The 12,842-nt window shown below is 46.7% G+C and overlaps 1 protein-coding gene across 1 annotated transcript in view; it reads right to left on the bottom strand.

The window, feature by feature from the left end:
* Positions 1-12,842, bottom strand: part of myo10 (myosin X) — a 47,432-nt gene that overhangs the window by 4,269 nt on the left and 30,321 nt on the right. Inside the window, exons 19-35 of the mRNA XM_086128886.1 lie at positions 12,553-12,633; positions 8,975-9,099; positions 8,782-8,896; positions 8,480-8,586; positions 8,100-8,303; positions 7,410-7,449; positions 5,752-6,714; positions 5,086-5,206; positions 4,272-4,515; positions 3,595-3,690; positions 3,016-3,109; positions 2,880-2,935; positions 2,671-2,813; positions 1,973-2,179; positions 1,747-1,904; positions 762-888; positions 375-666 (exon numbers count right to left, since the gene is read on the bottom strand). Coding sequence (XP_085985012.1) covers positions 375-666; positions 762-888; positions 1,747-1,904; positions 1,973-2,179; positions 2,671-2,813; positions 2,880-2,935; positions 3,016-3,109; positions 3,595-3,690; positions 4,272-4,515; positions 5,086-5,206; positions 5,752-6,714; positions 7,410-7,449; positions 8,100-8,303; positions 8,480-8,586; positions 8,782-8,896; positions 8,975-9,099; positions 12,553-12,633 — 3,173 coding nt within the window. The remainder of the gene's footprint in view (positions 1-374; positions 667-761; positions 889-1,746; positions 1,905-1,972; positions 2,180-2,670; positions 2,814-2,879; positions 2,936-3,015; positions 3,110-3,594; positions 3,691-4,271; positions 4,516-5,085; positions 5,207-5,751; positions 6,715-7,409; positions 7,450-8,099; positions 8,304-8,479; positions 8,587-8,781; positions 8,897-8,974; positions 9,100-12,552; positions 12,634-12,842) is intronic.

Genomic DNA, 12,842 nt, shown 5'->3' with positions numbered 1-12,842 from the left:
TTGTCCCGAGGTGTGATTGTGATTGTGATTGTGATTGTAGATGGTTGTTTATGTGTGCCCGGCGATTGGCTGGCAACCAATTCAGGGTGTACACGGGCTACTGCCCAAAGACAGCTGGGATAGGCTCCAGCACGCCTGTGACCCTCGTGTGGATAAGCGCATTAGAAAATAAATGGATGTTACAGAATGGGGAAAAAAAAGCTCAAGGAAAAGTGAAAGGGGGTAAAAAAAAAACCACTTTGGAGGAAAAACTGGATAAGAAGGGGGGAAAAAAGTAAACCATGAAGGTCTGATGAATGAAAAGATGAAAAGTTGAAAATGAGGAAGGAAGGCTGAAAAAAAGTGACAAAAAATGTGGTGGATTGTTGCAGTACCTTTTGAGGTGCAAGCGGACGTAGGCGAGGACGCTCCTGCCGGGCAGGAAGGCGCAGGCGGCACATGCCAGCGCTTTCCAGCGGGTAAGGTTGGCAGGGGCATGGGGCCCGGGCGGGAGCACCGTCTGCTTGACCAGCTGGCAGTAGAGCTCGTCGCGAAGGGCACGCGGCTCCCGGCACGCTTGCAGGAGCGCCCCGATGCCCGGCGCCGGGTCAGCTGTGCTTTCCAGTTGCCGCAGGCGCGCGAAGACCGCCAGCGCCTCCTCCTGCAGGCTGCCGCACGTCCTCGGGCCTGAAGGAGAGAAAACACACGGTGCGCGCAGGTAGGTGATGATGCCGGTGTTCCGGGTAGCCCTTCGATAGCCACAGACAGACGGACGGACGCACCAGCAGCGAGGTGGATGTCTCCGTAGGGCAGCGGCAGAAGTGGTGAGTGCAGCGGGTGTTGGCTGTATCGCAGGATGGGGTTCCTCTTGTAGATCTGCTCCACCACCTCCGTGTTCAGGCTGTTCTCCTGCACACACGCAATCGTGCGCACACTTCATCTACCGTATTGGCCCGAATATAAGACGGCCCTGATTATAAGACGACCCCCTTTTTTTCAAGACTCCAGTTTGAAAAAAGACTTTTTGAACACCAAATTAATTTTTATACAGAAAATAATTACAGTACATCTGAAACAAATGATCATAACGATATATTTGAGAGAAAAAGCGTGTTATTTTGCCTCATTCAAATCTTAATATCTGAACAGCTAAATATGTAAACTAAAGTGCAATCACATTCGTGAATGAATGGCTTCTTCATTGAAATGTAAATTACATGATAACTTCTCCTCAGCTGCCGGTTAACCTGGTTGATCTTTGACCCACTTTTCTCCAGATTGTCGCTACGTTTCTCCATTTTCTGTTATCGCTTCTATTATTTTCTTCTCTTTTCTTTCTTATCGCTATTTTTATTTTTATTCTTTGTGACGGGTTCGCTTTGGCCTGGGGAGTCAAGTTCAGCATTCGCTTCAATGGTATCTGGCGCCATCTAGCGTCGTGAATGGGTATAATATCGAGACCCCGAATATAAGACGACCCCCACTTTTTCAGTCTTATTTCAATGCAAAAAACAACGTCTTATATTCGGGCCAATACGGTATTTTCTTGTGCTTATCCAGGGTGGAGTGGCAATGGCAGCAGCTTGAATGGCAGGGCAGCTCAGACTTCCCTCTCCCCAGCCACTTCATTCAGTTCTTCCCGGGGGAGGGAACGTGAGGTGTTCACAGCCTACATTGCCCACCCTTGTGTGAGACTGTGTACCTTCTGAGTGCATGAACACAGCCGAATAACATGTCCGTAGCCAGACATGACACATTGGCGGCTACCTTGATTTGAAGTATGAGCTGCTGCGTTGGCGTGTCGATGGGCGCCTTGGCATCAATGACGTTCTGGACAGCCGCGGCCCAGCGGGTGGCCTCGTTGAGGAGTTTGAAGTAGAGGCGATACGAGTGCTTGCGACCATAGACGATCACGTTCCAGTAGCCTGAACGACACAAATGTTAGAAGGTCGCAAACGAGGGGACGCCCGCGCAGGCGGAGTCAGGGGCCCACCAGTGTCTTTGAAGACTCTGTCGTCGGGCGGCGCCACCGAGCACAAATTGTTGAGCACCAGTGTGCCCAACTTGAGGGCGCTGCGCTCTGAGCTCTTGTAGTAGTCCAGAGAATTATGCGTCAGCAGGAACCAGCGCTTCTTCAGTTTCAGAGATGCTTTGCCGCTCACGCCGACACCACTGCTCGTGAGCTCCTTGTGGAGCCAACCTGACGCATAATAATAATAATAATAATAATGCATTTTATTTATAAGCGCATAACACAGAACATCACTGGGCAATCTGGTGACTGGTGGTTGTGTAATGCTAACCGAGATCTTGATTGACAGTTCAATCACTGTAAAAAGCTATCCTTTACCTCTCGGTCCCACAGACCGCAATGATATTGTCCCACATTGTAACATTGGAAATTGACAACTTTGGCACCCGAATTTGAAAACTACACCTTTTTTTTTGTCAAGGCATGTTCAATTAGAAATTCTATTAAATGAATTATTTTAGCAAAAAATGTGAATGTGTTTTGAATTATTTTCTGGGACATGCATTTTTTTCTTTTTTTTTGCAAGGCATTTTTCTGCAAAATGACATCAGATTTCTCAAAAATGACTTGTTTCTCAAGAGTAAAAAAAAAAAAAGAAAATCCCTGTGAGATTTTTTTTTAGCCCCCCTTGCAAATAGAAGCTTTTTTTTATGGGGTACCTCGTATGATGAACTCCTGTCCGTCTACTCGGGCATCACCCTTGGAGCGCTGCAGCAGCGTGATCCAGTGGTGCATCTCCTCGGGTGTGTCGGCGTTGCAGTGCAGCACTCGGTTGGCCGTGATGATGACGAAGGAGTTGGGCCTGCGTGAGCGAGGGGGGTTTGAGTGCCTGACTTTGGAAACGGTGCCAGTTTCCAAAGGTCCTCACCTCTCCGGATTGTCCGACGCGCACGCCGAGTCGATCGTGCCCACGTCCAGGGTACCCTGAAGGACCAGAGTATTTGAAGATGATCACGCTGTCGGCCGAAGACGATTGCGTTTTTTCCCCGCCGCGGTCGACTCACCACGGCGTTCTGTGGGTTGGCCTGCTCGTCGTGCATCTCACCGATTTCCTGCTCAGTGGAACCGTGGACCTGACTCAGCACGCTGAACCATTGGCTGGTACCGGGGACAGTGTAAACATATGGTTATCGGCGTCATTGTCATTGTGATCGTCATAGTTGTTCCTGTCGTTGTTGTCAGGGATGTACTTGGACCAAAATTCAGCCTGGGAATACTTGTCAACAGTGGTGTGTGTGGGTGGGAATGTGCCGAAACATAATTGTGAACAAGTGGGGACGGGGGGAGTTTGAGTGGCTTGGAAATAGACCAATGCTTTGGGAAAATCACGAAATTCTCCTCACATTTCCGATGGCCACCGCGCTCCTGATCGTTGCTATCATCAGCATCAATTACCGTCATTGTCATCGTTGCCGGCATCATTGATGTCATCATCATTGTTGTCGCAGTTCTCATCAAGGTCACCATTTTTGTTATTACCAAGGTTGTTGTGGTCGTCATCACCGTTACATCAGTCATCGTGGCGGCATCATCAACATCGTTTTCGTCATCGTCATGATCGTCAAGCGTCTTGATTGACTTACCTGGCGTCTTCAGCCGTCTCCGCCACCAGGTGGTACGTTCTCTCCGGCATGACGATGTTGATGCCGTTTTCCTTGTTGGCGTTGTCGATCACCTCGCTGCAACAAAAACAACTTGACTTCTCAATTTGGGTTCAAGCCCAGTTCAAGCCCAACTTAGCTGGGTTTGGCCAAACAAGCATTTGACCAGTGTAGAAACAATGAGGTCAGTCAGTAAGTGTCAGTATAGGTCAGCCTTGCTTAAAAAACAGCAGGGATTTTTAAAAAAAGCATGTTTTTGCTGTGTTTTCGTTTTGATCTTGCACACGACCAGCAGCAAAACGAAACAAAACCACCAAGACTGGAACAGCCAAATCTATACTGCCTGGTCAACAGGCTCTTGGAAGTGAGCCACAGCTGACCAGCGAGCCAACACATTGCTGGGACCCAGCCAAGAGTTGGTGATGGCTGGTGACCAGGTGGAGTCTTGCTGGTGTCAGAACTTACCAGCAGAGCAAAAAGAGCATGTTGGTGTTGCTGGTTCAAAGTTCAAATCTTGGCCGTTCTGTTTTACATTTGCTGATGCTGCTCTTTTGCTCTTCTTGCTAGTCACAACATCAAGAGCCAAAGCGAGAACACAACAGGACCATGCTGGTCTACGCTGCCTTTTTGTGGGTGGAAACTGAAGAGGCTTTACTAACTTGGCGGCGTGCATGTCCAGCACCCCTTTGAGTTTGTCCTCGCCGTCGTTTTCAAAATACATGAGTTTGCTCTGCCGGAGGACAAACCAGCGTCGCTTCCAGTTTCGGCGCGACAGCGTTGAGGATCCCCCGCCTTTCTTGTGCAGCCAGCCTTGCTTCAGCGCTTCCTGCTTGGCGCGGAACCACAGGAAGGTCTCGTCCTTCAGCACGCACCAGCGCCGCTTCCACGTGTTCATCAGGCCGCCTGTGGGGGGGCGACGGAGAGCCTGAGGCACTCAGGTCTCAATCAAGACGTTATGGGCTCTATTTTGGTAGATGGCGTGTGCACAAATGGTGGCGTATTCTGATTTTGCCGCTGGCGCGAGGCTAGTTGTTCTTGTTTGGCAATTTGCCTGACCGCTCTCTGCCAACGTGGGTGTTCCAGCGTAAGGAGGGGGTGTCCTTTGAAAATTTGGTGGGCTGTACATGAGGTTCGCTGACATATTTAGGTCGCAGCAGATCATTCTGCATTTAATGAGGGAACCCGCTAACCCGCCTGTTTATTGCCAAACCGGCAAAGCGCATTGACAGACATGTCACTATGCGAGGTGTGAATGGGCTGTATTTCAAGGGAATGAGAGGAACCACTTTGATTGGTGACAAATGAAGTCAGCCGTGTCCAAACAGGCTTTTTATTTTATTGTTTTTCTTTTTACGCGCAACAGCGAAACTACCACAACCTGGTCCAACACTCCACAGTGCAGATTTACGCTGCTGCCTGCGCCTGTCACGAAAAGAGAGACCCATGTGTGTACGTTACGGGGCATGGATGTACCTTTGATGTGCAGGAAGCTGTGGAAGTAGGGCAGTGTGACACAGCTGTAGACGGAGTCTCGGCGGTACGAGAGCTCGTCGTCCGTATCCAATCTGTCAAAGTCATCCTCGCTGTCCTCAAACTGACACAAGGGGAAAAACACAAACAGAATCAGAAAGATTCTTAGGTGGAGCAGTGTCCAACAAGAACTGCGATGGGGATGTGGGCTCCCATTCGTGGGACACCAAACAATCATTACGTTCACTCAGGTTTTTGGAACTATTTTAGTTTTTAATCTTTAAGAAATGTTTGGTTTTAAATTTTAATTTTGGTCCTTTTTTTCCAAGCATTCAAATTGTTTTCCTTGTAATATCTTGTATAATTTGAAATTGTTTCTTGAAAAAAACGTATGGTGTTCCGCAGGGTTCAATTTGGGGGGACCTAATGTTTTCATTGTGTTTGCTGGTTTCCATTTTAAGATTTACATATTTTGTAAAGAGCCTTGCTACAGCCGCAGCTGTTGTGAAAGCGCTATATAAATGAAGATGTAATATATTTACTGTACTGTACTGTATATGTAGTATATTTTAATATTGGTTATGATGGTGGCACATGGAGGGCTATGCATTTTGAAAGGCGGTACTTGGCGCAAGCCACTGAAGTAGCGAATCTGTGACGAGGACGCACCGAGGACTGCGGCCCCTCTGAGCCGAAGCGGTACGCCCCGGAGCTGTTGTAGGTTCCCGAGGAGCCGCGGCAGTCGGGAGACCACTGCTCGCTGCGAGGGTAGGAGAAGGCCAGGCTGCCGCTAGACGCGATGGCACCCTCATCATAGTCATCCCGATCGTAGTCTGAATCCTCATCCGGTGGGATGAGCTCGCAAAGGGGCTCCAACGTGCCGATGGTGAGTGGCGGTGGCAACTGCAGGAGTATGGTGGTGGGCGGCAAGGGAGGGATGACAGCGTCGTTGGCGTACGGGTCCTCCTCAGAGGAGTCGTCACTTGTTCGGATGCCGCTGGTGCGCTGGCCGTCCGAGTGTCCGTGTTCGCTGGGGTTGGGCGAGTCCTTGAAGGCCTCGTCGTCCGCCCCGAAACCTTCGTCCACATCCTCCTCTTCCTGGCTGCCACGCGACTGCCGCCCGTTCTCCTTCTCACCGTCGGCATCCACGCCCAGTGAGCTCTCGATGTTTCTGACGCACTCGTCAATCTCGTCGAAGTTGAGCGACTGCAGGAAGTGCTGCGCCGCCTTGCAGGCCTCGTCCTCCAGTCTCTTCAGCTCCTGGTCGCGCAGCAGCTGGAGGCGGAGCAGCGATGTCTCCGTCAGGGAAAGCTCCTGACGCTCCTTCTTCATCTGCAGGCATTGGATCTCCCGCTCCAGACGCAGGATCTCCTCCACCTGAGATGCCTCCTGAGGACGGATGGCTTCGTCATCTTCCTCCTCTACCCCTATGGGGTCCGAAGACACCTTCAGTGTCTCAGAAGACTCATCTAAGGCCTCAGAGAACACCTTCGGGGTGTCTGAAGACTCGTCCAAGGTCTCTGCTGACGTCAAGGTTTCTGATGACTGGTGGTGTAGGGCCAGCTGAGGCTGAACCAGAAGGAGAGCGGCCAGTTCTTCAGCTCGACACAGCTCCTCGCGCCTCCTTGATGCCTGAAGATCACAAGATTCTGTTAGGACAAAATCCAGCAGAAAACTTGGGATGTCAACAGTGTGTCATAGAATAACATTTGCGCTCCAGGATGAATATAATGAAAATACTGGGATAGGGCTGACTCAGGATGGTTACTTTGGCGAGAGGTTTTGTTTTGGATTCGGGTTGTACCTCGGCTAGGGGCTTAGAAGATTGGCAGGAAATTCAAAAGAGAATTGAAGCCTCTGCACAAATGTTTATAAGAGCTCATATTCAAACATGATGCCAAACCATTTCAAACTCGTATTATGGCTCACAAAAAAAAGATGGTCGTGTGTGTCTACGTGATTTGAAGACTTTCCCTTCGAACCCAGGCTAAAAATAGCCCCTGACATACAAAGATGTTAGCCCTTCGGTTGTTAGCAATTCTTGACACCAGTTCCACTTTTCTAACAACCCTGGTTATTTGTGCTCCATTGTGGCAATTGACGGTGTTACATAAAAAGCACAAAATATTACTTTGCTCTTAGCCATTTTTTGATGTTTTTTGACTCACAGATACTGGCATTTTTCAAATCTAAATATTGCAAAGGACTCTCACTCCTTAGTTGGCCTTGTCCTGCATCTTATGTTGATGAGCTAGTTGAACTAAACGAATCTGATAATATTTAGGGTTTGAGGTGTTAAAACAGGCCACATTTTTGCATTTTGGTACCTCTTGAGCAAGTTGTTCCTCCTCCAGCCGCCGTCTCTCCCTGTGACAACCAAACACAAACATCAGCTGATCTGTCAGGACTCTTTTTGAAGATTGATTTTTAGATCTTATTTATTGTACAGTTTACAGTTTTAAATTTCTTTTTTTATAGTGACTTCATTGCTAACACTAACAACATGGCTGCCGACAGAATGGCGCTATTTTGCCATTTAATATTTGACAGTGGAATATTTGACCAAAGTAAAACGAGTTTCACACCGCTGATCTAGAAATAATCATAAACAGTGATTAGCATGGTTTTGTGGAAAAATATGCAAATTATTGGCTGGAAAATACTCTTTGGAAAAAACATACAGGAGGAATAATGCAAATTATAATTTAATTTCAAAATCAAAGGAAAAAAAATCAGAAATTTTATTTTAAAAAAAAATCTGAGATTATATTTAGAGGCCATATCAGACCTATATGCCAGGGATACACACACACACACATATATATATATATATATATATATATATATATATATATATATATATATATATATATATATATATATATATATATATATATATATATATATATATATAATTATTATTATTATTAGGGGAGTGTTGGTTTCATTTCAAATCCACTGTGGTGGTGTTTCGAGGTGCCGAAGCCGCCAACCGGACTTGCCACGTGCGAACCAACCTCTCCTCTTCCTCCTGTCTCCTCCTCTTCGCCCTGCTCTCATCCAGCATGCGCCCCACCAGGCGCCTGGCCATGTGACCTCGCAGATGCGTCTGCAGCGTGAGCGCCGCCCAGCGCAGCAGCAGGAACTTCCTGCGCCAGTAGAAGGCACGGTAGTTCTTCTGGATGACCAGTGCGCAGCGCACCAGCCGTCGGTACTGCTTCCTGCACACACACACGCGCGCCCAAAGAGTACTGCACTGCTCTAGATTGTGATTAGGGCAAAGCAAGCTTATTTTTATTTCACAAAAACCAACAAAGTAACAAAAATTATATTTGAAAATAAAACCATTGTTATTCACGAAGTAAAATAAAAACAACGTTGAGGCGGGCTGGCCTACCTGGCCACATAGCCGGCCACGTGCGCCCGGATAATCATGGCGGCTCGGAGAATCTCCACCTCCCGCTGCTTCTCCAGACGATGCTCCAGGCCTTCCCTGAGGAACACCTAAGTACAAAAACAATCTTTCACATCACAGCTTTTAAACTTCAAACGCTGTGATGAAAATATGGTTCAATGAGCTTTTTTTTCCAATACGATTAACCAATTAAAAACACAATCGACAGATGAATCAATGATCCAAATAATCATTTTTTATAGCAATTGTAGTTCACTGCACATAAAAAATCCGATGCGGCTTACCTTGGTCTTCCCCATTTGCCAATCAGTGGCACTGTCGTCATAGCGTTGCAGCAGCTCCACGCAGCGCTCCCTGGCGTCATTTGATGTCAATTCATTTCGCATCAGAACTTTGTATCTGCAGAAGGACCAGACAAAAGTAGGTCGCTAGTCCGAGCGGTACCGACGGGACGCGCATGAACCCAAGACCACCCACCGGCAGCAGAACTCCTGGAAAGGTCGGCGGACAGGAAAGCCAGCACGTCGGATCTTCACCGTCTCCAACATGCCGGAATACCTCAGCTGGTTGAGAACCACCGCCGGGTCAAAGCGGTCAGGCATCTGCACGGTCAAACAGGTTATATGTGATACAGGGGACGTGTCGTGCTTCTTGAGACACTTTTGGAAAGTCTTGAATCGGAGTCGGAACCTCCCTAAAGTGTTCTCACAAAGTTTAAGCCAAAAGCATCCACAAAGCACTCAAGGGCAACCTCTCAAGAACCCCCCCCCCCCCCCCCCATGTCCGAGGAAGAACAACGTATTAGAGATAGAGGGCCTCCCATGTCGGGCGTCGTGTCAATCCAATCATTTGCCATGCACACGGCAGTCAGCCACCTCAGCTTTGCTTTGCTGACTCTTATGGAATATCGAGAAAATGCCTAGCCCTCATTTGCTAACTACTTCACATAAGATTAGCAAACAAAATCCAACCAAGGAACATCAGGCAGGTGAGAGGATTCTGAAGTGGTGCAAAATTAGCAACATTTCTGCTCAACAGGTATGTTCATCACCTCCGTTTCATTTTACAACTTCGAACTGAGAACATTTATAACGGTTATCATCATCATTGGTAGTTTTGGCATTGTGTCAGGAGGAGGACGTTAAAACGTGCGTCACGTCACATTCCGTCAACGGTGCCATTATGGTGTGGAGAAGAGAGGGCGCCACTTTGCTGGGATCTCCTGTCAGCCTCAGTGGGCGTGGGAGGGTGCCAGGGGGGTCTCCAAATGAGAGGCTGCTTTGATACCCACTGTAATGCAGCCCCCCTTTCCTCTTTATCACAAAATTTGCTTCAATGTCAGCCCTTTAAGAAGCATGGGCTCATTAGCATAACATTCATTTGCATACGGCAAGCGCACAAAGACGGGCGCTGTCCGGAAAACGCACATTATCACGTCTTCTTCGGTTTGATCCGAAACACTTGAAAAAGCGCTTTTAACACTGATTGCTCACAAAGAGCCCCATTGTCATAAAATCAGTCCCCACCCTCCCCTAAACTCTGGTATCATTCATTCTTTTTGTTATCAATTGGCAATTGAAAATGAAATAATAAAACGTTTTTTTCCCCCACCGGTAATAATAATAATAATGAATTCTGTGAGTACCCAATACGATAAAATGTGTACTTATTGGCCCGATATCAAAACCGGGTACCGCTATTTGTCCACCCATAGCTCAGACGTACAGAAAGTTCATTGTTCCTTGATTTAAAACTGAACAAGATGACATTTTTCTTCAATTGTTCATTTTGAGGGAGCTTTTGAAGGATTTCAGGCAGTTATAAATGGCACCAAAATGTGAATAAAGTATGCAGCAAATGTCCAGCAATGAATAAACATCTCCATCTGGTGTGCATGGAGGGTGCGAGAAGGACATCAATGACGATTTGGGATTGGTGAAGTCAGTCAACTACTCAATGGATAAACTGTCTCGGGGTTCAGGGGCCCACTAAAGAGGACAAATGGGGGTGTGGCCATCTACTCCCTGGAGACTTTGGGGAAGTAAAAAAAAAAAAAAAAAAAAAACAAGCTCACAAGATGGACGACAGAGAACACATTTATAATATGATGCAAAAAACAATTGTGGAATTAAATGTAAGTTCATGAACGACAATAACATTAGAGGTTCAACAGTGAATCATTCACTAAGCAACTATCAAATTAACTGACAACCGTTTTGAAAATAGATGAATCATTTGAAGACCTTTTTTAGCACACAACTGTGCAGTTGTCAAAATTGTCATTTAAATTCAAACATGTTGACAGCATAATCAATTCTCAAAATTAATCGACAACTCTTTTTGATAATTAATAACGATTGCCAACGTGCTATGCACTCAACTTCGAAAGTATTTGGACCATCGTAAATACTGTTTTATTCAATAGAATTTACCCAAAGTTACAGCGAGTCATAAACAACTGACACCACGAATAGATGAAAATCCCAGTCAACTTCGTAACATGCAATACATGCAGTAGAAGACCATTTAACATCGTTCATGATGCTCTGTGTTGCTATCAACTCCAAAAATCTGCTAATGGCAATCGTTCATGCAACAGCTTCATTCCGCTGCACGTGCGCACGCACACACGCACACCTTAGACATATGAAGACACACGCACGGCACCCCGGCTCACCATTGCATCTTGACTCCAAATCCCGCGGCGGTGGCAACAAAAAGATGGCAAAGTTCGCGACGAAGACGCACAACTCTGCCTCGTAAGAGGCGCACACACACACACACACACACACACACACACACATTGACCTAACAAAGGCTTTGAAACGCTCCCTCTGTGTGGAGATGGGAGGGCCGTGGTTGCCGTGGCGACCCGTCTCCTGCTGAGGCTCATTTGCGCCTGCCACTTGTAGGGCTTGATGTGTGTGCATGTGCCCGTGTGTGCGTGCATTCAAAGTGTCCTGGGGGGGGGCGTGACTAGCGTGAGCTCAATGCAAAACCATTCATTTGATTTGAAGGGACTCTGTCACCTGAAAGAAGACATTTTAAAAAAACGATGCATCTAGCCTATTAAGTCCAGTGTTGCCTTCAGAGACAGACTGAAAGTTTCTATTTTTAAAGAGTCAATCTATCCATTAATCCATTTATCTATCCATCGATTGATTTTTCTTTTTTTACCTGTCTGAACATTTCTTCCCCCAAAAATTGACAAATTTTCCATGCCTTTTATCATGACTGAATGATATGACTTGCTTCAAAAATATGGTGCTGAAATCCGCAATGTTTAATTCTGTTTTTTTGTCTATGCCAATTTACGATGAACGGGGCTTCACTCTATTCTGCTCTCGTGTGCTAGCATTCGAGTGCTAATCTGGTAGTGCGCTCACACACAATGTGCGCTGCCACCAACTTTGTGTTTTGTTTTTGTTGGTGGAAAATGCTAACGCTAATGCTAACACACAAGGACTGACATGATCACACTCCCATTGTAAGACCCCCGTGACATCAGTTCATAAACCTAAACTGATGACTTGGGGCCGCGCGTCACAACATGACAACACTTAATTATCGCCCATCTATTTAAGTCTTCCTCCGATTAAGTGCCACTTCAAAGTTAATGTTTGATGGGAGGAGGGTGCACTCGAAAAAAGATGACCGGCTGTTTGCCGGTCGAGCTGCTGACCACGCACGACCCCCTTACTCTATGACTGACCTCCATCCATCCATTTTCAAATCCGTTTATCCGCACAAGGATCACGGTCGTGCTGGAGCCTATCCCAGCTGTTTGACCCCCGGGCTGGAGCTTGGACACCACTAGATTAATATATTGCGCAACCGATGATTGACAAAAAAATAGTTCAAACTCTTCTTCCAACAACTTCAAAATAAAAGGCTGACAGATAAACTCGTATAATACACGACAACAATTGGCATGGCCAAGACTGAACATAAAGTCGGTCATCTTGGCTGCCAAGTAGGACACAAGTCAACCCAAACGTGCAATCTCATCATTATGAAGCTTCAAATTAGGTGAGTACACTGTGTGTCCCACTCACCTTGTGTGTGTTTGGCTTGATACATCGTATGAAGAACGGGTTGGAGGTGCTGAGTGTTGCCATCAGAGAGTGCAAAGAGTCCTGAAAAACAACACAAGACTCGAGTGGCAGCACCAGCATGTGTGTGTGCGTGTGTGTAGATGTGTAACACGTACATATTCAAGTGCATTGGCTGTTTTTAAAAAACTCTTTTTAAAAAGTGAGTCCAACTGTTTTTTTTTTTACCTCACTTCAATTAAACGTTTCCTGCACCCTGTAACCTGATAAGATGCCCACTGTAGTAACCGCTG

The sequence above is a fragment of the Hippocampus guttulatus genome, chromosome 14, assembly GCF_054856545.1.
Source record: "Hippocampus guttulatus isolate MCC_2025c chromosome 14, RoL_Hgut_1.0, whole genome shotgun sequence".
In the NCBI taxonomy this organism is placed as follows: Eukaryota; Metazoa; Chordata; class Actinopteri; order Syngnathiformes; family Syngnathidae; genus Hippocampus; species Hippocampus guttulatus.
Note: the sequence above shows the minus strand (reverse complement) of the source record. Positions and strands in the feature narration are given on the sequence as shown.